This window comes from Equus asinus, chromosome 8, assembly GCF_041296235.1.
Source record: "Equus asinus isolate D_3611 breed Donkey chromosome 8, EquAss-T2T_v2, whole genome shotgun sequence".
In the NCBI taxonomy this organism is placed as follows: Eukaryota; Metazoa; Chordata; class Mammalia; order Perissodactyla; family Equidae; genus Equus; species Equus asinus.
The window spans coordinates 82646173-82669926 of NC_091797.1; the positions used below are offsets into that span (position 1 = coordinate 82646173).

Consider the following 23754-nt stretch of genomic DNA (forward strand, 5'->3'; position numbering starts at 1 on the left):
CAAGACCTCGAACTCCTAGTCCTATGAAAAATTAAACTTCTGACTTTGCGATAAGAGTAGATTCACATGCAGCTGTGAGAAACAATACAGGAAGACCAGAGTGCCCTTGTCCCACAACCAGAATACCGACGCTGACAGGCAAGAAACAAAACAGTTCCATCACCACCTGGTGCTCTCTTCAGCCTCAGCTGAGTTACACTTGCTCTCAACACAGTGGAGACCAGAACGAGTCAGAGATGGCTCACCCTTCTGCGCCCTGGCACCATCTTAATAAGAAGTGGCTTGGGAAGTTGACAGGCTCCAGTGGGACCCCCAACTGCCGGGCAATTGTCAAGTAGAGCAGGGACATGCTGATTGGGATTCCCGTTCTACGGATCAAAACCTAAAGGAGAGAACAATGCTTTAGCTTCACAGAAATGAACCATATCTTCTCATTCCTTCAATATACTTTCTTACGAGGTTCCTGTTGTGCATCAGGCATGATGTTAGGCTTTAAGGTTTAAGTGGATGAATATTTTCTTTATTTAGATCAGGGGTCCACAAACTACAGTTTGTAGGCCCAATCTCACCTACCACCTGTTTTTGTATGGCAGGCATAGTTTTAACATTTTTTTAATGTTTAAAAAAACAGTCAAAAAATACTGTTTTGTGACACATGAAAATTATATGAAATTCTAATTTCCATGTCCATATATAAAGCTTCACTGGAACGCAGCCATACTCATTTGTTTTGTACTGTCTGTGCCTCCTTTCACACTACAAGGGCAGAAGTGAGCAGCTAGGACAGAGAGCACACGGCCTACAGAGCCAAAATAATTTACTGTCTGGCCTTTTACAGGTGAAGTCTGCAGACTCATGATTTTTAGGCCCTCCTTCTTCCAGAAGGAATTGAAGGCCATTTCAAGGAAAGTGTGTAAGATATGACCAAAGAAAATACAAGTAGCATAGAGCAAAAGAACAGATATGAAAATGGAGCCAAGTAGGAAGCAAATAAAAACTAAGCATCAATGACATAGCTGGCCAGACTGTCTCCAGCTTTGCAGGAACTGGGCAAAAAGAAGACCTCATCAGTTTCACGCTGCTGTTCATAAAATACAGCTGACAAGACAGAGTCAGAAAAACACCCATTTCCAGTCAGGAATTTCTCTCAGGGGTTTTCATATAGAGGACACTCGGTGACAAAACAGATAAAATCCACAGCAGTGTTCTTACAGGAGAGGCAAAAATGAGTTTCACTGGGCATTGAGAGATGAAAAGGACACAGTATTTGCTTTCAAGAAATATACAGTTTATCAGAGATGAGCTTAAAATATTATTATTTTTTAATATATCCACATTTACCTGGTGCATATATAAGTTCAGGGCATTATAGTAATCCATTCGGTTCCCCTTGAACTTCAGTTGGTCATAAAGAACATAGTTCATGGCATCCAGCACCTGGCTCTGGAGCTCTATTTCCATTATCATGGAGGATTCGCCTGAAACACAGAGATCTACTCTGAGGACATAAGCACAAATAAGGCTGTGACGAGTGTCCCAAACCCGTAATATGGTAACGTCCTAACAATACTCATCAGGTGTTGCCAATCCACGTGGAGAAAAGAATATGTATTTCAAGTCTTTTGCATTATTCAGGTGAACATGCGGTTGATTGCCTTTTTGTGACATGATGAGAACACATTGCAGAATTTCCCAAATTAACCAATTACTCTAGGTTCTTTTACAAATACAGCTGGATCCAAAGCAATTCCACACCTGCCTTGAAGGCCAAGCTGGGGTGTCGACTGTTGATGCCCCGGAGAGTTTTGCAAACTAGCTCTACGATGCTGTCAATCTGGGCCTGGATGTCTTTGAGGCTGATGTCGGAGAGAGGATTGCAGTACTGGTCAATATAAATGGCACCTGAAAACGAGCAAGAATTACAGGATAAATTCCTATTTTCATCCTGTTCTTATTAGTTTATCACTTATCCTAGACACCCAGGCCACAGCCCTTTACGCCATCCCACCAGATGAGCTTCACATCCTGGAGGCCAGGCCTTGCTGCTAGGACACTCAGAAGGAGCAACAAACATTTTCATAACAAAGGAGCATAGATTATTTTTCTTTTAAATAAACCAACCTCTCTCAGAGGCCATGGACTCAACTGCACGATACATGGCATATTCCTATATTCTATTGCAAAGAGAGAGAAATGTTATCAAGGTGATCTTTTCAAGCTACTTCTCTTTCCCTAATTCTCTCGCAGTTCAAAATCCAACAACTCCAAAACCTTAATGGGATAAGACAGTTTCTTTACTTAAAAAAAACAAAACAGTTGACAGCCTCACTGACAGATACGCCTTCCCACACATTATACCTCTCGGAGGGGAACCAGTCAGCGGAGTTGGGAGGTGACTGTACTTTCACACTAGACAGTTACGCTCAGGGGCCTGCAGCTACAGGCTGCACAAAGCACCCTGCAGACCCTGCCTCCTGGAGATCAGCACTCTTCATGGCCTTCGGTAATTCTGCAACCAGAGAAGGAAGGGCTAACTTGATTATGTGGTTACAGGACATCTTCACTTGGGAAGCCAGAGAGTCATTTTAAACTCAAGAGGTCTCAAACCAGCTCAGGATACTGACCCCCTACCCATACCCTATGGAGCTGAAAGCAGCTGAATGGGCGGCAATCTACCTAGACCCCAGTTCCAGTTTTGCCGCCAGCCAGGGACTGGCTCCTGGGCCTCCTGGGAACCAAGCTTCTGCAGCTGTAGGCTGAGGGAATTTGCACCGCCCTTCTCTGAAGCCTGTTCCACCCTACCGCTCTGACTCCTCGACTTCATCAGTGCCATCAGATTATTCTACTCAGTCACCAAGCATCAAAACCCAGAGCCAACTTCCATTCACGCAACTACTTAAAAACCTCAAAGGCTTCCCAACGCCCACAGCACTGATTTGGAAGGGTTATTTGAAAATTATAATATTACTTTATATTTAGAAGATGAAAAAGAAGTATTTGTTTTCATAAGTAAGCTACAGAATATAAAGCTTGTCAAATCACTCTCGATTGTGGAATACACAGAAGGATGACTCTCGACTCCAGTATGCATATTAGAAGATTCCAGGGTGGGGAGGATATTTTATTTTCGTGAACAGAAACAGATTTTTCATTTCCTTTTGGATAAGACTTTCATATAATCAAAAAGAATCTGCACTAGGCACTGTCAAGAACACAGTGATGGCAACATAAGGAGAAGGAACGCAAGAAACTTAGTGACTAGTTGGAGAAACAACCTGTCCACACGTGAGACAGAAATGATGTGGTACAGTCTACCAGTCAGTGCTGCTTAGTTCTGAGGGGAGTAGATCCTGCAGGTCAGTGAAACTTAACGGAAGTGAGACCTGAACTGAACTTCCGGAGGGTGAGTAGGATTTAAGAGGGAGTTCTGAGGAAAAGGGGTACCACAATGCGGATGTGAAGCCAGGGCTATCTGTAGGGTGCCACTGAGGACAAGGGCCTGGCTGGAGCAAGTGGGACATTTTGTAGAGGAATGAGGAAAGGCTTGGAGTTGGGGGGAGGACCGAATTACGGAGGGCACTAAAAAGCAGGCAGAGATTTAATAAGAACGGCGATCAGTGGCCACACTGCCGGTTCACATGGAGTGGTGAAAAGGCGGGGTTTCACAGTGGACCAGCAGTGGTATGTTGGCTGACTTGAGGACAGGAGGGCGTGATGCTCGTGAAAGCAACTATTACTCAGAAAGCTGTGGCTGAGAGAGGTGGTGACAGCCCTCCCAAGAACAGTGATAGAATGGAGACATGACTGAGAAACATTGGAAAGGAAAAAATCAACCAACTGGGTAAATCACTGGAACAGGGAACAAAAGTGAACGGTCGTATCTGTATTTCATAACCTTAAGTTATGGGAGTGTTTGTGTAATATGCTAGGAATTTTAAATAGTTTTTAAAAATAAAGTCACATTTTGTTCTTGTTCAATTTAGCAGGAACAAAAAGTTATTCCCTTCATTTTGCCTGTCCACTCGACTTCTTTCTACTCACTTCTCATTACGGACAAGCAGACTCACTGACGCGCAAGAACATTTCGTCCTCATTAAACTCCAACCAGAGAGGTCAAGGGATTTGCTTGGGGTCACATGAAGGCAAAACTGGACAAATTTATTTCTGATTTGGAATGATGCTTTAAAGCTTTGAAACACATCTTTAGAAAACTGGCTCTTCAGCTGACAGGTAAAGATTCTGATAAAATCTTAGCTCTAAATTGAATAGTTTTGCCTAGCTAACCGATCAGACCTCCAGGAGCCTGTGGAGTGCAGTCCCCCTTCCCCCTGCTCCTTCATCAGGGACAGTTTCCACTACTGCTCTGAAGGACAACTTAGCTGCGTATCGAAACACTGCTGTTAAAGTCTCACCTTCAAGATACGATTCATAGTCATCAGGCTGCTGAAGAAAAGCCTTAAGATTATTTAAAATTTTCTGTTGTCGTAAGTAGTAAAGAATTTTTTTTGCGTAGTATTTCCAGGTCAAAGCTTTTCTGGAAAAACAAACAGGTCAGTAAGAATTAAGATACTAAAACTTTCAATTATCTGTTTTTCACTTCGCACTAATCATACCATGTAAAGAGTCTACTTCACGAGAAAAATACAATTCGTTCACAATCACAGAGCAGTTATTATCAGGGAGCAGAAAGCCCCATTTAGGACTTGCATTTGTGATATAACATTGAATGAGTCATGCTGAAATTCAAGAAACAGTTATCTGTTTGCCTTCAGATTGAGTGAATGGAAATAAAAGAGAAACCTGACAAGTCAGGGGACGGGGGGGGGGGGGGGGGGGGGCTCTCGAAAGACAGGGCCGAGGGGTTTGGAAGCCTGTGCTGGCCCCTTGGCACCTGCAGCTTTTCTCCTGCTCCACTCACTGCCGTTTAATCTCATCCAGTCTCCTGGTTTCAAACAGGATCCACACTGACAACCCCCAGTTTATTTTCCAGAACAGACTTCTCCCCTAAACTCCAGACCCATATACCCAACTACTACTCCTCCTCCCCACTCGAATACCTGGCGAGCACCTTAACTTTCTTCCCCTCCCAGAGTCATCCCCTCTCAGATAACGGCAACTCCATCACTCCAGTCAGGCCAGAAACCTTGGAGTCATCCTTGACGCCTTGCCTTCTCTCATAAGCCACCGTCAATCCATCCATCAATGCTGTTAGTTCTATCTTCAAAACAGCGAACACGTCTCACTAACTCATTAAGCCACCAGCATCTTTTGTCTGTGTCCCAGCATCCTCCTCCTCACTGAGCTTCCTGCTGCAAACCTCGCCCCTCACAGTCTATGCTCAACACAGCAGCCAGAAGGCTCCAGCCAACAGGTCAAATCACAGTACGAAAATTCCCTGCTCCAAATTCTCCAATGGTTTTCCACCTTGCTCAAAGTAAAAGCCCAAGTCCTACCCTTTAAACTCTTGCCCCATTACCTCTCTGACCTCAATTCCTACTGTTTCCCCCCTTAGTCCAGTCCCCAGCCATGCCAGCTCTCCTGCTGTTGTCTCATCACACCAGGCTAGTGCTCCCCTTGGGCCTTAGTACTCTCAGTTCCTTCCGACTGGAACATTCTTTGCCTGGAGAGCTGCCACCTGTGCCCTCACCTCCTTTCAGGTTTTGACTTAAACGTCCCTTTGAGTAAGGCTTTCTCCTACCTCCCTATTTAAAACTGTACCCCCCAGCACTCCCCTCCCCTCCTCCCTGACTCATATTTCTCTATAGCGTTTCTCATTTTCCAATGCAATAAATATCTTATTTTGTTCAGTGCCTACTTCCCCATAGAGCGTCAGTTCCATGAAGGCAGAGTGTTTTTGTGTCGTTCAGTGCTGTACCCCCGGTGCCTAGAACAGTGTCTGGCACATGGCAGATGCTCAACAAATACTTGGTGAGTCAACAAGATTCTTCACCAGATCTCCCAAATACACACAGCGTCATGGCAAGTAGGAGGGAGACAGCGATCAGCTTATCTGCCTGACTTCATAAAGAAACAAAGGACTCTCACTCCGCAGGGAGTAAATGAAAATCATCAGAGCTACATTTTACCAGCTCTTTAACTTTTGAGTTGCAAAATATGTCAATCTAGACAACTACATGAAACAAATGAGCAGCTTAGTGAATTTTTATAAGGCAAACATCCTTGTATCTACCACTCAGGCCAAGAAACAGAACTTTGTAGACACCCCAGAAGGCCTCCACGGGCCCTCCCCTCCTGCCTCCACAAGAATCACAATCCGCACCTCTCTGGTCATCGCCACCTTGCTTTTCTCTATAGCTCTCACCAAATGTGACTCCCCAAACACCCAGGACTGGTCTGCTCTGACGGCTTTTAAGTCTCCGAACCTACAGGATCCCTCTACATCTTTTTCTCCCCTTGCATTTTATTTGTTGAAGAAACCTGGTTGTTTGACCTGCAGTTTCCCAGAGTCTGGAAGTTGTTCATTGCCTTCATATGGTGTAGTTTAAAATGCTCTTCTGTCTTCTGAATTTCCTGTAAATTGGATGTAGAGGCTTGATCAGATTCGGACTCCATTCATTTGGCAAGACTACTTCACAGGTGGTAACCAGTTCTTCCATCAGGAGGCAACCACACTTGACTGTTTCTTTTTGTGATGTTAGCAGCCACTGCTACTCAATGCCCAGGTGTGTTCACTCATTAGCGGTTACAAAGGAGCGATATTCTCATTAGACCATCCGTTCTTCATTTATTAGTTGGCATACCCCTATAAAGAATAACTTTCCCTTATCTGTTGTTTGGTCCCCCAATGGCATAGTATATAAGAAAGGCAAGGTAAATGCTCATTTCTTTCCTTTTATTTATCATTTTTCAAAATAATAATTTATGTTCTTATTATCCTCCAAAGGTGACCAATTAGTTGCTCTTAAGTATTATTATGAACTCATGGAGCTAAATATATTTGATGCATATCAATCCATTCTATTCATTATCCACACTGATGCTATTATCCAATGGAAGCCTCTTCATGTTGGCCCCTGAATGCTTCTGACATGAAGTATTGTTACTTTTCTTGCTATCTGGTCCAGGCTTCCAAGATGCTCCAAGGCTCATCTTTTACATTTCCTGCATTGGACCTAGAAGCAGCCATTTCCCCAAAAACCCTGGTGGCTTCTGATGGGGAAATGGTAGATCAAGACCACAATCTGGGTACTAGGGATAATCATTTCTACTAAGTTGTTGCTGTTGCTAGAACTTTTCAGTGGAGATAGTAAGTCTAGTGTGCATATGTGTGCATGCACACACACCCCCTACACATATTTAAATATAAGATACCTCACGAGTTCCTACTGATGTTTCTGATTCAAATTCAGAACTATACAGTTTTTACTTTCTTCTTCTTTTTTTTTTTGCTGAGGAAGATTATGCCTGAGTTAACATCTGTGCCAATCTTCCTCTGCTTTTCTCTTTTATGTGGGACACCTCCACAGTGTGGCTGCTGAATAGAGTAGGTCCACACCCAGGATCTGAACCCACAAACCCAGGCCACTGAAGCGGAGAGCACAAGACTTTAACAGCTCAGCCGTGGCGCCAGGCTCTCCCTTCTTCTATTTTATATCTATATCTTTTTCCTTCCAGGAGAACCCTGCTTCTGCAGTAACATAATTACTCGTTTGCTTTATCCTACATCTCTTTCTCTTATACACATACACATATGCACCAGCCTCAGAAAAATAAAACCAATATTTTCATCATCTTGATGATTATTGAAAACAGCTAAATATTTTGCTTATGTTTTCCCCAATTCTCTGCTTATTCTTTTAAACAGCTGTACTGTTTCTACATTGTCAGGGCTTAAGGCTACTACATACAAAACCTTCTACTCTATTAACTGGCATTTGGATTTAAACAAGTATTTAATGCTCACACTAGTCCTTATGTCAATGTCTGTCTGATTATTTCGGTTGTCTGAAGCTCGTTTTCTAGCACATTTCTCGGGAAGAGCTCAAAAGTCCCCGGAGTTCCGGTGAGGTGATTAGTTTCTCTGCAGCCTTTATACCTGGAAGTTAGTTTGGCTGGATCTAGAAATCCTCTGCTCACATTTTCATTCCCTGAGTATCTTACATACTCTTTTTCCCTCTGGCATAGAGAACTGCTGTTGAAAAATCTGATGATATTCTGATTTTCTTTCCCTTATAAGGGACTTCATCATTTTTGCTTGGATGCCTAAAGGACTCTTCTGTCTTGAAATCCAACAGTTTTACTGAAATTCATGTCAGTGTTGGCCATTCTCGGTGAATTTTCTCAGGTACGGTGTATACCCTTTTAATATGCTGTTTCAAATCTTTACTGCAGAATGTACTCTTTTTAAAAAAAGAGCACAGAGAACACCATAAATGCAAATTGTTTTCAAATATCCAGGGATTGGAGCTTTAACGTTTGCAGAAACGACCCCTCTCCTCCCCATGTTTTCCACATCCAAACAATACGCTTTGCCAGGAATGAATACGAATATGGTCCTTCATGGAAACCAGTATCCCAAAATATTTACAAATGTGAGAGTATTCCCTGTCATTTAAAATCAACCCTATTTTAGGTTCAAAACACATATATCAGGTCGAGGGGTAACATATTTATGATAATTACTTCTAAAAAGACTAAAACAATGTATGTTCTTACTGGCTGTGCATAATCAGTCTTTTTTGCTAATCTGATAAGTGAAAAAGCAGTATTTCATTGTTATTCAACATTTCAGAGTGAACTTAAAGGTCTTTTTACATGATTGCCAGACACCTGGATTTGCTCTTCTCAGAATGTCATCCTCCTATTCTTTGTCCATTTTTTAATTTCTTCTTAGAAATTTTAGGCATTCTACTGACTTCATTTACGGTTTCTTAGGTCATACAGTTTATTTTTTTATTGAAAAATAATTTGTTTATATTCTCTTACTGCTTCTGCATTATCAGTCTTGGTTAAGGAGGTCTCCTTAGACTGTGCATGAAGTCTCCTATTTCCTTGAGGGATTTTCAATGTGATAATTTTTAAATTCAGGTTGCTTAATCTTTTGGAATTTAATTGCTTTACATGATGCAAGTTTTACTTTCTCCCAGATGGATATTCAGTTATGTTCAATACCATTCATTAACTAATCCATCTTTTCCCCTCCAAGTTTAAATATATTATTATCTTTTACAGCTGGGACATGAACTATCCTTTGCCACTGATGTGGCTATCTACTTTTATTAAACATTGTATGTTTTTCCTTTTTAAAGATTGGTCCTGAGCTAATATCTGTTGCCAATCATTTTCCTTTTTTTTCTTTCTTTTTCCTTCTCCCCAAAGCCCTCCAGTACATAGTTGTTTATTCTAGTTGTAGGTCCTTCTGGCTCTGCTACGTGGGACGCTGCCTCAGCATGGCCTGATGAGCGGGCTAGGTCCATGCCCAGGATCTGAACCGGCAAAACCCTAGACATCAAAACAGAGCATGCCAACTTAACCACTCGACCGTCGGGCCAGCCCCTGTATTGTTTTCATTACAGTTAGCGTTATCATATGTTGCATTATCTAGTGATTCAAGTTTCCTGTCGCAATAATTAAAAATTTTTTTTTTGGCTCTTCTTTTGAATTTATTCTTCTGTTTACATTTTATGACAATATTATCCAATTAAACATACCAAAAAACTCTCCTCTCCCAAAACTCTTTTTGGATTCTAAGTGGAACGGCACTAGGTTTCTGTATTAATTTCAGAAGAACTGACAGTTTGTGATGTTAAGTCTTCCGGTTCAAGAACATGCTATCTTTTATTTTAAGTTTTTCAAAACATTCTATACCCTGACCTAGGAAACCCATTCCCAGGAATCTATTACTCAGAAATGAAACCACTAGAAACATCACCTTTCACAGTAACGCAAAATGGAGAAGAAAGCGGTCATCCATCAATATTGGGAAGATTAAAGAAATTATGCTATATACTACAAAACCGCATGCAGCCATTAACAAAAGTGAATTCGATTTTTACCAGTTGATTAGGATAGATTTCCATAAGGTAATTTTGAATGAGGAAAAAAAGATACAGAAAAGTACCTATTTTATGATCACAATTTCATGAAATAACGATCCCCCTCCACCCTTATATATATCAGTGTATATTAGTACAGAACAATACAACCTAGGTTGTCATCGTAATTACAACGGTGGGGGCAGGGAAGGCCAATACAAATGGAGTAGGGAGGAAGGGAAAAATAGCATAAATAAGAAAAAAACAAAGTCTGCACTAAACATCAAATCAAAACTAAAACAACCAATAAACTCTATGTATGATATTACATTTATGGATTTAAAAGTATATGTGTATATATGTAAAAAAGACAGGTCAGCTTTTATTTTTAAGGCTTCACAACACTGACTCTTAGATCATACTTCAAATCATTTATAGATAAACCAAAATAGAAACGGAAAAATGACCTCTGCACTGAACTTACCCAAGGACTAGAATACTGACACATCTTACCTCTCCTACGGTTGTGTCACTGATAGGTATTTCTCTCCTAAACCCCCTTAAAAACAAGGAAAACATCTTAGGCCTTATTGGTGAGATATTTCACAATGATCTCTCTTAAGGAAGATGCTAAACTAGCATTTTTATCTTCCATCACTAGTAAACATTTCCAGAACTTTTAGATCAGAAAATCTTTTTCCTAGGTAAGTTAGGCTGGAAGCCAAGTCATTTTTCAGTTAACCTGGAAATTAACCTTTGTAGCAGAAAATATAAGGCATAAAAAATTTTAAGCAACAACCAAGAGAAAATGGATTCTTCTTGATTAACAGAGATAAAAGAAAGGCTCAACCAAGTATGTATAAATGTTCATGGCCAAAGTAAGATTATTTCTTAGCAAAATTCAGAAATTGTAAGAAATCATCCATTAAATTAAGACATGCCTAAAAAATTATTTTTTTTTAAAAAAAGATTCAATTCATGACAGGCAAATTTGGTGGTGGTAGGTGGAGAGCTGTTAAAAAAGGAAGTTTATATTACTCCAAAGACACAACAGACACAAGGGCTGGGAGCACAGAGCACATAGTAGGACTAAATACTAATTTTCTTTTCTTTTCAAAAGGATTTCTGCACAGTTTCTTTAAACATCAATTGCCCCAGTGTATTTACCTAATTTACAGAGAATTTCTAAAAAAAATATAACTATAGTAACACATGAAATATTTGGAAACAAAGTGCCATGGTTTAGCCACATACAAATTACAGCAATTAATTCTGGGGTTATTATTCAAACAAACAAACAAACAAAATGTCTGCTAAAACTATGGCTTACCTTCCTTCCATATTTAAGATACACACCAGTTCATCCTCAAAAAATATCTCTGGTCCCTCAAGATTCTCAATGTCACTAAAACCATTACAAGGGACCTACGAAGAAGACATATACAAACAGGCCTCAATAACAAGTAATAATGTCGCTGTCACTCTCATACACAAATCTGAGTTGCAAACAAAGATGCTTGTGTTCACGGAAGTGGTACCAGCTATCCCACACTAACTTGCACCACCCACCCTGGGTGGAAAGTAACATGCAAAGTAACAATTTGTTCAGATCTTCATGTTAGTTGCAAATTAATTATGTTTTCATAGCCTAGAATTTCTGCAACTGATAACTCAGAGTTCTAATGTGAAAAAAAAATAGCTCTGAAAAAAGAAGTAGAAATACAAAATCTCCTAATTCACAATACCTATTTTGTGCAGTCTACGCTGTACTCAACTAGGAGAGGAGGACCAGAGAGAGAAGTCTAGTGCTTTCCGTAACTCAACCCACTGCGCATGTTTTCTCCTCTGTAAATTGAGGTGGTGGTACCAATGAGCTTTTGTCCCCTCAGTTTAATATTCTATTGCTTCTCTCATTTTTCTTTTTGATAGTAGCCAGGAAATTTCATGGCAACCTGTGTGCATGCAGAGAATGCAGGAATACAAGGGTCCTGAGCCAAAGTAATCACCCCCCGACAGATCAATCTTAAGTATACTCCTGCTATGTTCAAAGTCCTTGACAGGCTTCTAATTAAGCAATGGTACAGGGAAAAAGGGAGCTAAGGAAAAAACACAATTCATCATTATTAGACAAAGGCACAGGGTATTCAAAATGCACACAAAACCAGCTCGACTAGAAGTAGAGGCTGCAAACTAGTGGCCCATGACCAAGGGCATGGAACACATGTAGCACCCAAATACATGCGTGTACAAACACATTTAAACCAGGATTTAAAATCAGTGATTATGAATGCTTTCAGGCAGTTTATCCAAAGTAGAACACAAATTTCATCCATTCCAACATTAACAAACATTTATTTACAGAAATGACGCACTCTTGGGAATATCTAGCTTTATTCTCCATACGGGAATAAGGTCAAATTTGTCCCAAGTTCAAATTTTCCCTTTCAAAACCTGAAAAGCCTTGAAAACACTTTAAATATGTGAACTCCATTAAGTAACAGTAACTAAAATTAGAAAATAGGAATTCACCTTCAGTAAACCAGTATAGTAAAACAAATCAGATGGGCTCTATTTCTAGACCCCCAATGGGAAATAAATTTAAAATATTAGCGTGGACTATTTTCCAGAGTTACAAAAAGTTAAGAATCAGGACCTGATGCGGAAACATCTGTGAGATACTTTGTGGAACGAAAAAAACCCCCAAAACCCCATGCATTTCAGCAATATTCAAACAAACAAACTTATCAAGATAATGAATGCAAGACAACTTAGGCGAGGGAGTAATAGTTCTGATTTACAGACAGCTTTTAATCCTGTTACCTTAACAAATAATGCAGTTTACTACTGTAAAACCTGCAAAGCCAGAGACAAGAACCATATTAATTTTGGCAACCCTTCTGGGAAAACAACTGGGTGAAATTTATAGTGTTCAATCATTGATGATCGCCCAAATCACGCAGAGGTTGCAAAAAAATATGTTTAACCCACTTGCAGAGAAATAATGCTGATCTGGATTCCCTCCACAATGTGTTACAGGTCCCTCCCTCCGTCTCCACCCCCATTCTCTCTCTGGCTTTAGCAAAGTCAAGCTGGCAGGGACAAATGGCTTCATGTTGTTTGAGAGGAGGAAAAGGACACAAGGACTCTTGCAGCCGTTTAAGTGAGTAAGGGATCGCGAGAGCACTGAAAAGGGAGCTATCCAAAAGCGCTCTATGTATGAGCTAATGCCTCCAGACCCAGACGCAGACACCACGACCAGGCAGAAGCTTCGAGCGACAGCAACAGATCCTTACGTGCTCTGAAAAGAACCTCTTTGAGAAGGAGGCTACAATCTTCCGGGCTTCTAAGCCAGCTTTTTGCCGAACTTTATACTCCTCCAACCAATTGACGTAGTCGGTGGGGCTGTAGTGTTTCATAAGGGAAGGCCACCTACAAGGAGAGAAACACCCCCTCAGCTTCAGAGAGACTCAAAGGCAGGCGGGCAGGCAGACACGAGTCAAAGACAGCCAGGGAAAGCAGGAGGGTTTGGTGGTCGGGGGTGCCCCCGGCGACCGCCCTAGTTCCCATCTCCACCCGGCACGCGGGCACCCGCTCACGGTGTGACCTTGGCGTCGCGAAACCAACGCCGCGTCTCCACTCCCCATCTATAAAATGGGGACAGGCGCAGCAACAATAATAGCGACGACAATGACAGTTAACATTTACTGCGCGCCTCCTAAGAGCCGGGCCCTGTGCAAACGCTCCCTACACATCTTCTCATCTCACAACCATACGGGTCGGTCTCAGGAACACCTCTCAAAGTCGATGAATGGGGCTCAGAAAGGGGAAGCCGCTACCCCCAAGGTCATCCGGCGAGTGTGCCAGGGCCAGATTCCATCCCGGGTCCCCCACGGAAATCTGCGCTCGCGGCCACCAACCCGGGGATGCTGCGCCCGCGGCTCCACGGCGGAGGATCGCCGCATCCCCGGATCCATGTAAACATCCTAGCACAGAGTCGGGCACAAAAGAAGCGCGCGGGCTGGACGCGCGATGACACTACCGTCGTCACCCTTTGGGGAGGGCCGGCGGCCGGGCGCCCCCGAGGCGCAAGCTGGGCCCCGAGGGTCCGCGCGCCGGGGCCCCAGGGGCCGGCGGCCTGAGGCCTTTGTCTGTCCGTCCGCGGGAGGGGGCCGGGGGCGGCGGGGGCCGCGCGCGGGGCCGGGGCGGCGAGGCCGGGCCGGGGGCGCAGCGCGGGGGCGCGGGCGGCGGCGCTGGCTCACCTCACCCGGAACTGCTCCTTCCACACCTTCCCGCTACTCTGGCACAGCTCGCGCAGCCGCCGGCAGGTGCTGGACACGCGGCCGATGTCGGCGGCCGTCAGCGCGCCGCTGCACAGGATGTACTCCAGCACCTCGCCCGGCAGGTTCACCAGGCAGCTCAGGCCCGCCGCCTCCGGCGCGGCCTCCTCCGCCAGCGCCGGCACCACCTCCATCGCGCTGTCGACCGCTGCCGCCGCCATCTTGTCCGCGTACCTGGGGCCGCCGCGCGCGCGCGCACGCCGGGGCGCCCCGCCTGGCCCCGCCCACCCGGCTCGAGGGGCGGGCACGACATCGCCCCGCCCACGCCCGCGGCCACGCCCCTTCGGCCCGGGCGGCGCGCCGGGACTGCACCGCAGCCAAGGAAAGGAAACGCGTTTTGGGAAACAGCTGCGCCGTGGGCCCGGGAGCCGGGAACCGACCGTCGTGGTAGCACGCATCTTTCTCCTGTGGGCTGAGCGCTTCCTGTGCATGAGCTCATCACACTGTCCCGATAACCCTAGGAGCTGTTATTCCGCCTAAGTCACAGATGGGGAAACTGAGGTTCTGGGAGATGCACAGAGTTGCTCAGAGTCCCTTGTCCTAGATTCTAATCCAGACGCGCTTGACTTCTGCTTGACCGTAGTAACAACAAACCTAGTATTCTTGAGTGGGTACTGTGCCAAGCACTTGACGTATATTCTCATGTGAGCATTCTAGAATAGGTACCGTAATTATACCCATGCTACAAATAAGGAAAGCCAGACTCATACAGGTGGGAGTCACTGGTTCAAAGTCGCAGAGACAAAAGTGGATTTGAACCCTCAGAGCAGGGGTTACCACTCAGGTGTGAGTGGGGCCTTCTGTGTGTACATATTTAAACCCAATCCAGTGTCATGCCCTGTGCTGTCTGCCCTGGGGATACAGTGGGGAGTGAGATGGTGTCCTTGCCTCCCAGGAGCTCAAAGTCCAATTCGGGGAGCACACAGATTTAGAACAATCTGTTGTCAGTATCTGGAGGCTCAGTAATGTTTTCCTCCCAGCTTGGAAATCAGAATGCGCTGAAGGAGTTCAACAAGTAAGCTTATTGTCAAGGGATGGTGTTAAGCCATCCATGGCTCCCTATTGCCCTTAGAAATAAATCTGAAATCCCTAACGTTGTTGGAAAGGGAAAGACTCCTGTCTGCCTGTCCTCACCTCTCTGAAGCCATTCTCTCCCTCACTAGCCATGCCCCAGCCAGGCTGGTCTTTTTCCTCCTGCTTCTGACCCTCACATATAAACTATTCCCACTGCCCGACATGTGCTTTGTGCCAGCACGTCTTCCTTCCAGCTGCTCCTCCTCTGCCTCTGTGCCTTAGCTTAACCTCTCCAGATGCCCTCTCTTCTCTCACCCCAGCCGTGGCACCAGCTATAGCTTTTTCCCCAGCATTGTGCAATCTTGTAACTATTTACTTAATTTATAACTATTTGTCCAACCTGTGTCTTTCTGGCTAGATGGGAAGGTTTTTCAGGGTCAGGACTGTGCTTGATTAACCCCGGATGCTCCGTCCCTTGGCCCAGGCCCTACACATAGCAAAGTCTCAATAATTATCTTTGACTGCAATTGTCTAACCAGTTGTTTAGCTAAGCAAGTCACTTAGCCTGAGGCCCAGTTTCTCGTCAGTCAAATGGCGATAATAATAATAATGCTGGCTACCTGGGCTGGTGTGAGAATTAAATGAGTACATTTGCATAAAGTGCAAAGAACTGTACCTGGTACAGAGAAAGTGCTCAATAAAACCGTGTTGTAGAGGAATGGGGAGAAACTGCTCAGTGGGTATAGGGTTTATTTTGGACTGACGGAAATGTTTTGGAACTAAGTAGAGATGGTAGTGGTCCAGCACTGTGAATGTCCTAAATGCCTCTGAATCACTTTACGTGGTTTAATTTTATGTTTTGTGAATTTCACCTCCATAAATTTTTTTAAAACTGTGTGACTGCATGCATTAGTCAGCTCAGGCTGCCATAACAAAATGCCACAGACTGCATGCCTTAAACAACAGAAATTTATTTTTTCATAGTTCTGGAGGCTGGAAGTCCAAGATCAAGGTGTCAGCAGGGTTGGTTTCTTCCGAGGCCTCTGTCCTGGGCTTGCAGACGGACGTCTTCTCCCTGTGTTCTCACGTGGTGTGTGTGTCTATAAGGACACCAGTCATATGGGATTGGGGGCCCACTCTAATGACCTCATTTTACCTTAATGACCTCTGTAAAGACCCTGTCTCCAAATATAGTCACATTCTGAGGTCCTGAGGGTTAGGGCTTCACGTAAGAATGTGTGTGCGGGGTGGGGGTGGGGGCACTGCTCCTGCTGTCATTAACACAGAAGAGTTTAGAGGAGCTGCTGGTGTCTGGCAGATCTGGGAGAGAGTCTGGCCCTTGAGGCTTCTCAATTCAGTGGGAGATTCCAGGCCTTGTTCTTGCCTTGCCCCTGCAGACGCTGTTTACCACCTGCTTCTTCTCAAAATGCTGGCTCCCCTTGGCCTCCGTGGCCCCACCCTCTCCTGGCTCTTCTCCTACCTCCAGGGCCGCTCCTTCTCTCCTTTGCCGCCTCCCCCAGATGGTACACGTTGGGGTACCTTGGGGCTCAGCCACAGGCCCCCTTCTTTCACTTTCTCCCCCCTGTCTACAACTGGAATGATGATCCAGACCCGGTTTAAATGTCCATGTTTCCCTCTTCGGCCCAGCCTGCCTCTCTGAGATCTAGACTCGCTCAGCCAACTGCTCACCTGACATTCCCTTTGGGGTGCTGAAAATTAACTCATCCGAGAGCAACTCACTTCCCCCAACCCCCCTCCACTTACCTTGTCCTCTCCCAATGGTTGCTGCCTTGGGAAAGGCTGCCCATCCATCCTTTCCTGCAAAACCAGAACTTGTCACCATCCTTGGCACCTCTCTCTCCCTCACCATCCATATCCAAATGCCCCATAGAGGTTAACTTCTCCGTGCCTCAGTTTCCTCATCTATAAAATGGGGATAACAAAGCTCTTCCTATTAAATGAAACAATACAGATATATCAGTTACTCTTGCAGCATAACAAATAGACCCAAAACTCAGCAGCTTAGGACAACTCTGTTGTGCTCTTGGTTTTGTGGGCCAGGAAATGGAGAAGGGCTCAGCTGGGCAGCTCCGAATTGGAAGCAGGTGGCAGCTCGAGAGCCCGTGCTCTCAACCACTGCATGTACTTACTGCTGTCAGATCCCACAGGCCTGGAAAAAGGGCTGAGATTTTATCTTAATTGTCCTGGGAAGCACCCTCCACATTCAAATGCCCAGCAGAGGCTAAGTTCTCAGTGCCTTAGTTTCTTCAGGAAACAGGGAAGAAACTGGGAAGCCCTGTCAGCCCTGATGACATTCAGACCTTGATAAACCAAGTTTCCACCCAGTCGGGCAAAAGGTAGAACCCACAACTGCACAGACAGTTGGTAAGCCATTCTTATGAACGACTATTGCTTTCTTATCAATGATATCCTGGCCCTCCTTCTTTCTTCCTGTCTTCTGATCAAACATGACCAAGATACTATCAGGAAAAAGTTAAAATCTCTTGCCCTTCCACAAAATCCTCTCCACGACTCTAGAAAAGATGGAGAACAGTTTTATCGAACAAGCGTTAAACCAGAACTTGATGTACGTTACAGGTTATCTGCTGATGAGATTACAACGACAGAGAAATCCCTCCCTTTGTATATACACCCAGCCACTGCATTACATCCATGCTCTCGAGATTAATGGAAACTTGTCCTCAGGTAAGAGGACCCAACCACACCTGTCCTAGTTATTCATTCTTTCCTAGTTCATCCTTAGCTCACCTTGTAATTGGGGCACCCATTGTGCTAGCTAATTGCCCTTGTCTCAAAGAATAATAAAACTTCTCATCTTTGTGAGAAGCAGGTGCTTACCCCTTAGAACAAGATGCTCAGGTTAAACTCCCATGGTCACAGGGAGATAAGGACACTATCTTCCCTGATATTTACATTTCAAAGAGATAGTTCCTAGGTCCCTAAGAAAAACATTCCTGGGTTGTAATAGTGGCAGGAGGCGTATTTAGCCTTTAAAAAGATTTGCAAAATGTAGTATACATGTACAACGGAATGCTATTCAGCCATAAAAAAAATGAAGCCCTGATACACGCTACAACATGGACGAACCTCGGGAACATTATGCTAAGTGAAATAAGCCAGACACGAAATGACAAATACAATCCCACTTACATGAAACATCTAGAATAGGCAAATTTATAGAGAGAACATAGGTGACCGGTTACCAGGGGCTGGGAGGGAGGATGGAATGGGGAGTTATTGCTTAATGGGTACAGAGTTTCTGTTTAGGGTGATGAAAAAGTTCTGGAAAGAGACAATGGTGACGATTACACAATATCGTGAATGCCTTAATGTCATTGAATTGTATGCTTAAAAATAGTTAAACGGTAAATTTTCCGTGATGCGTATTTTACCATAATTTTAAAAATAGCACTCACAAAACGGATTTACATACATGTCAAAGAGACAGGAAAGATTTACACATACACAATTTCACAAAGAAATGCTCTAAGAAAGGAAGGAGGGAGTGGATCTCTTCCCCTTTGGGCAACAGGGAACATGATCAGTTTTTAAATGTACCCTACAAAACCCTCTTGCTGGATGGCTGCCTGTATTCAACGAAGAACTGGTCCCCACTACCCAAGTTCCTGCTTAAAATCACCCAGCACAAGCCCAAATCCTGGGGTAATCCCCTCCCAGCCCGTCCTGCCTGCCCCTCCTCCCACCCCGAGTTCCTCCAGGGCGCCCTCTCCCTGATGAGGCAAGCTAATAAGTCCGTATTTGTGGACTAGACGTCTCTTTCTGGATATCTTTGGCTGGAGGACTTCAACATCCGTCTCCACAATCTTTGAGAGAGCCCATTTCAACCCCCTTCAACCTCTTCAATGGCTTTCCTTGTTCTCAGAATAAACATACGCATCCTCTCTCTTCTGGTCCATCTCCCCAGACTCTCCCTCCCACTGGCGAGCCTTTGTTAATACAGTTTCATTTTCCCGGAGTGCTGGCTCCTAGCTCCTAACTCATCCTTTAGCTTTCAACTCAAGCGCTTGCCTGCAGGAACGCACATCTGCTGACCTGGACGAGGTGAGCTGCTTCTGTCTTGTGCCCTGACAGAAGCCCCTTCCTTTCGCACAGTGCACACTCCCAGATTGTCACAAAGCTCACCTTGGCGTGATTGTTGAATTCACCCCCCAGCATGGGCGGATCCAGGTGTTGTGGGGCCTGAAGCTTAGACTGCTTGGAGGCCTTATTTTCGAGAAGGAATACAGAAGGATGAGTTCATAAGAGGAGAGCATGTACGTAGAATGAGAAATGAAAGGGCCTTGGGTGGGGTCTTTGCAAGTGAGAGGCCCTGAGGTTGAGCTTCATCAGCTCAAGGGGAAACATGTCTCTTACTATATAATGGTAACCTCTGACACAGCAGAACCTCCGTCCAATTTTGCTCAAATATTTGTTGAATGTACTGCTAGGGTACGTGAGAGGACCTCACACTCTCCTATGAGACTCTTCTTCAGACCTACGAACCCCTACTATCGCTGTATGTGTGTGGCTTGCTCCCTCACCTACCAGAACTCTCATCAGAGTCACCTCACTGATGGAGGCCTTCCCTGATCACCTTATTTAAACTCTCCATCACTCTGCCCTGCTTTGTATTTCTCCAAAATTACTTACTCATCACCATCTAACATACTCCTTTTTTTTTGTTGGAGGAAGATTACCTCTGAGCTAACATCTGCTGCCAATCCTCCTCTTTTTTTTTTTTTTTTTTTTGCTGAGGAAGATTGGCCCTGAGCTACCATCTGTGCCCATTTTCCTCTATTTTATATGTGGGACGCCTGTCACAGCATGGCTTGACAAGTGGTGTGTAGGTCCTTACCCAGGATCCGAACCGGTGAACCCCAGGATGCCAAAGAGGAACATGCAAACTTAACCACTGTGCCACTGGGCCAGCCCCTAACATATTGCTTTATTTTTTTTTTTAAACGCTTATTCTCTCTCTCCTTCCGGTAGAATGTGAGCTCTACTATTTGATCTCCAATACCTACAAAAGGACCTGACATATAGCAGGTCCTCATTATATTTCTATTGAGTGAGTGAATTAATCCTCTAAGTGCAGCTCAATTGAGTTGAAAGTATTTTGCATGTGGGTGGACATGAATCTCGGAGGGCCGAGGACGGACTAGCCTAGGCTGAAAATGGCCTCCAAACACGTTCACAGTCTAATCTCTAGAACCTGGGAATAGTTCCTATGATGGGTATTTTTTCCCCACACCACCAAACAATTCTCCAACACCAGCTGGGTGTCCTACCATTCAACTCAGTTCTGACACGATCTACCTGAGACGCACTATCTACCATCGACCTGGAGACGGATCCACAGGTTAAGGGTTCAGTTCTGCAAGACCACCCTTTGCAAGTCCACGTGGTCCCTGTGCTTCTGATAGACGGCTAAGGATTGGGATTTCCACAACCCCCTCCTTCTGTTTGATTAATTTGCTAGATCAGCTCCCAGAACTCAGAGAAACATTTTACTCATCATATTACCATTTTATTATAAAAGGGTATAATTCAGGAACAGCCAAATGGAAGAGATGCACAGGGCAAGGTATGGGGGAAGGGCTCGGAGCTCCCATGCTCTTGGAGCGCGCCGCTCTCCCTGAATCTCCACGTGTTCACCAACCCCGACCAACCCCCATCTCTGAACCCCGACCTTTAGGTTTTTATGGAGGCTTCATTACATAGGAGTGATTGATTAAATCATTGACCCTTGGCGACTGATTCAACCCCCAGCCCCTCTCCCCTTCCTGGAGGTCTGGGGGGGGGGGGGTGGGACTAAAACTTTCGACCTTCTAATCACATGGTTGGTTCCCCTGGCAACCCATGCCCATCGGGTGCTTTCTGAAAGTCACCTCATTAACATAAACTCAGGTGCGGTTGAAAGGGGTTTGCTAAGAGTAATAAGGCTGAGGGCTGCCTGTAGCCCAGTGGTTAAGTTTGCCCACTCTGCTTTGGCAGCCTGGGGTTTCGCTGGTTTGGATCCTGGGTGCGGACATGGCACCTCTCATCAGGCCACGCTGAGGCGGCGTCCCACGTAGCACAACCAGAAGGACCCAAAACTAGAATATACAACTGTGTGCTGGGGGGCTTTGGGGAGAAGAAGGAGGAAAAATAAAAAGAGTAACAAGACACCTTTTTTTTTTGAAGATTTTATTTTTCTCCCCAAAGCCCCTTGGTACATAGCTGTGTATTTTTAGTTGTGGGTCCTTCTAGTTGTGGTATGTGGGATGCCGCCTCAGCATGGCTTGATGAGCGGTGCCATGTCCACGCCCAGGATCCTGAACTGGCAAAACCACAGGCTGCCGAAGCAGAGTGTGCAAACTTAACCACTCCGCCACAGGACTGGCCCCACAAGACACCTTTATTGCTGTCATTACAGGAAATTCCAAGGGTTTTAGGAGCTCACTGCCTGGAACGAGGAGGAAGAGCAAATATATACTAATTATAAATCACAGTATCACAGTCACCTTACGTGGCAAAAGGGATGTAATTTAGTTAGGAATCTTGAGATGGGGAGATTATCCTGGATAATCTGGGTGGGCCCAATGTCATCACCAGGGTCCTTATAAGCGGGGGACAGGAGGACGGAGTCAGAGACAGGAGATGTGAGAAGGAAGGAGAGGTTGGAGTGATGCTGGGCCACCAGCCAAGAAATGTGGGCAGCTTCTCGAAGATGGAAAACATAAGAAAATGGGTTCTTCCCTACAGCAGTAGCAATAGGAAAGCAAAAGAGAATTAATACAGATTTTAGTTTTCTACTGTTGCTGTAACAAATTACTATAATTTAGTGGCTTGAAACAATACAAATTTATTATCTTACTGCTCTGGATGTCAGAAGTCTCAAATAGGTCTTATGAGGCTAAAATAAAGGTGTGAGCAGAGCTGTGTTCTTTGTGGAAGTTATAGGTGAACATCCCTTCTTGGCTTTTTCCAGCTTGTAGGGGCCACCTGCATTCCTTGGCTCGTAGCTGCGTGACTCTGACCTCCACAGCAATAATGCCGCATGCCAGGGAGATTTTGTGGTTGTTACTCAGCATTCTTGTGGCAATAGGTAATGAATACATAGTGGCAGATAAAACACACACACAGCTATTGCAAAGCAATACCTCCAATACGCCAAGCAGTCGGTACAGGCAGGAAGTATAGTTGGAGGGTAGAGGAATGGCAGAAGCTAAGATGGGGAGGAAGGAAAATAAGAGGTGCGTTTAGAACCACTCGGGCAAATCCACAGACGGCAAGCTCTGTGCGGAGCAGAGGAGGAAGCTGCAGCTGAGACGGCTGCTTGTGGCCAGCGCAGGCACTGAATGGTGGCTGGAGGGGTTGGTCCTCCTCTGGTCCCTGGTGGCACCGAATGCCTTTTGAGCACAGGCATGATGGGAGGAAAGAGATATTTCTGGAAGAGCAGTGTGTGCTTTTCAAGGAAGGCGATGCCACTAGCTTGGAGGAAAAAGGACCAGGTGTCTCTCTCCCCACGGATTTCACCAGCAGCTTTTCTGCTAATAACTGTATTTCCATGAGCGACTCTTTTCAAAGCCTTCAAAAGAAAACGGATTCAATTACTCACTGCATCAGGTTTAATTAATGCCACAGATACTACACCTTGAGTTTATAGGATGTGTCAGAGGCTTTCTCACACTGAGTTTCCTTACCACCCCCTTGCCCACACCCCCACGGGACCAGAAATGGGAGCGGAGGGGAGGAAAGTGAAGCTCACCACCCTTGAAGATCTCAAAATTCTCGGAAACAGTAAATTAGGGAGGAGCTGAGAGGGCGAGGTTTCCAATATCAACTTCTCACCTCACCTCCGAGATCCAGCGGAGAAAACCGAGATGCAGAGAAGCCAGGAGACCACCCACCCCCATTCCCTCCACCTCAAGTCTAATAATACAAAAGACTTAAGTGTGTTTTTTAAAAATCATTTTACTAATTCCTTGAGTTGTAATCTTCTGCTATTTGATTAACTTAATCTTATCTTCCTCCGGGGCCACGGCTAACGCGGTTTCTTTTTAGTGATGGGAGTTAAGCTCTAGATTGTGCCAACTGATTGTAAATACTCTCCCTGTTTTCGCTCTCTTGGTGATTCTGCGAAGAGTATGATGAAAAAAATAGGTACATTTTTACTATGTAACTGACTGTGAAGCGTGTATTCTATATTGATCTGCAGTGACTCAAAAATCCTTTTTCCCCCTCCTCCACTTTTTTCCCCGCCCCCTTTTCCTTTCCATTGTGGGTGGGAAGCTTCTGTTTTGGTGTAAACTTGGATTTTTCACCTGGTTGCCAGGCAACAGAAGCCACTGCAGTAGGGAGGCATATAAATGTTAAATTGTCCCCAGCCACCTCTGAGGCTGGGC

The 23754-nt window shown here is 44.8% G+C and overlaps 1 protein-coding gene across 3 annotated transcripts in view; it reads right to left on the reverse strand.

Moving 5' to 3' along the window:
- FBXO21 (F-box protein 21) overlaps positions 1–14585 on the reverse strand; it is a 38278-nt gene extending 23693 nt beyond the window's left edge. For 2 of the 3 annotated variants that reach the window (XR_006531553.2, XM_044775797.2), the window contains exons 1-7: positions 14255–14580; positions 13289–13424; positions 11326–11420; positions 4413–4534; positions 1756–1902; positions 1342–1478; positions 246–382 (exon numbers count right to left, since the gene is read on the reverse strand). Coding sequence is in view for 2 of the 3 variants with exons in the window: in XM_044775797.2 (XP_044631732.2) it covers positions 246–382; positions 1342–1478; positions 1756–1902; positions 4413–4534; positions 11326–11420; positions 13289–13424; positions 14255–14493 (1013 nt within the window). In the remaining variant the exon portion in view is untranslated. Of the gene's footprint in view, positions 1–245; positions 383–1341; positions 1479–1755; positions 1903–4412; positions 4535–11325; positions 11421–13288; positions 13425–14254 lie in introns of all 3 variants that reach the window. The other variant, XM_044775798.2, reaches the window with a different exon arrangement.
- Between the last annotated feature and the right edge of the window lie 9169 nt (positions 14586–23754).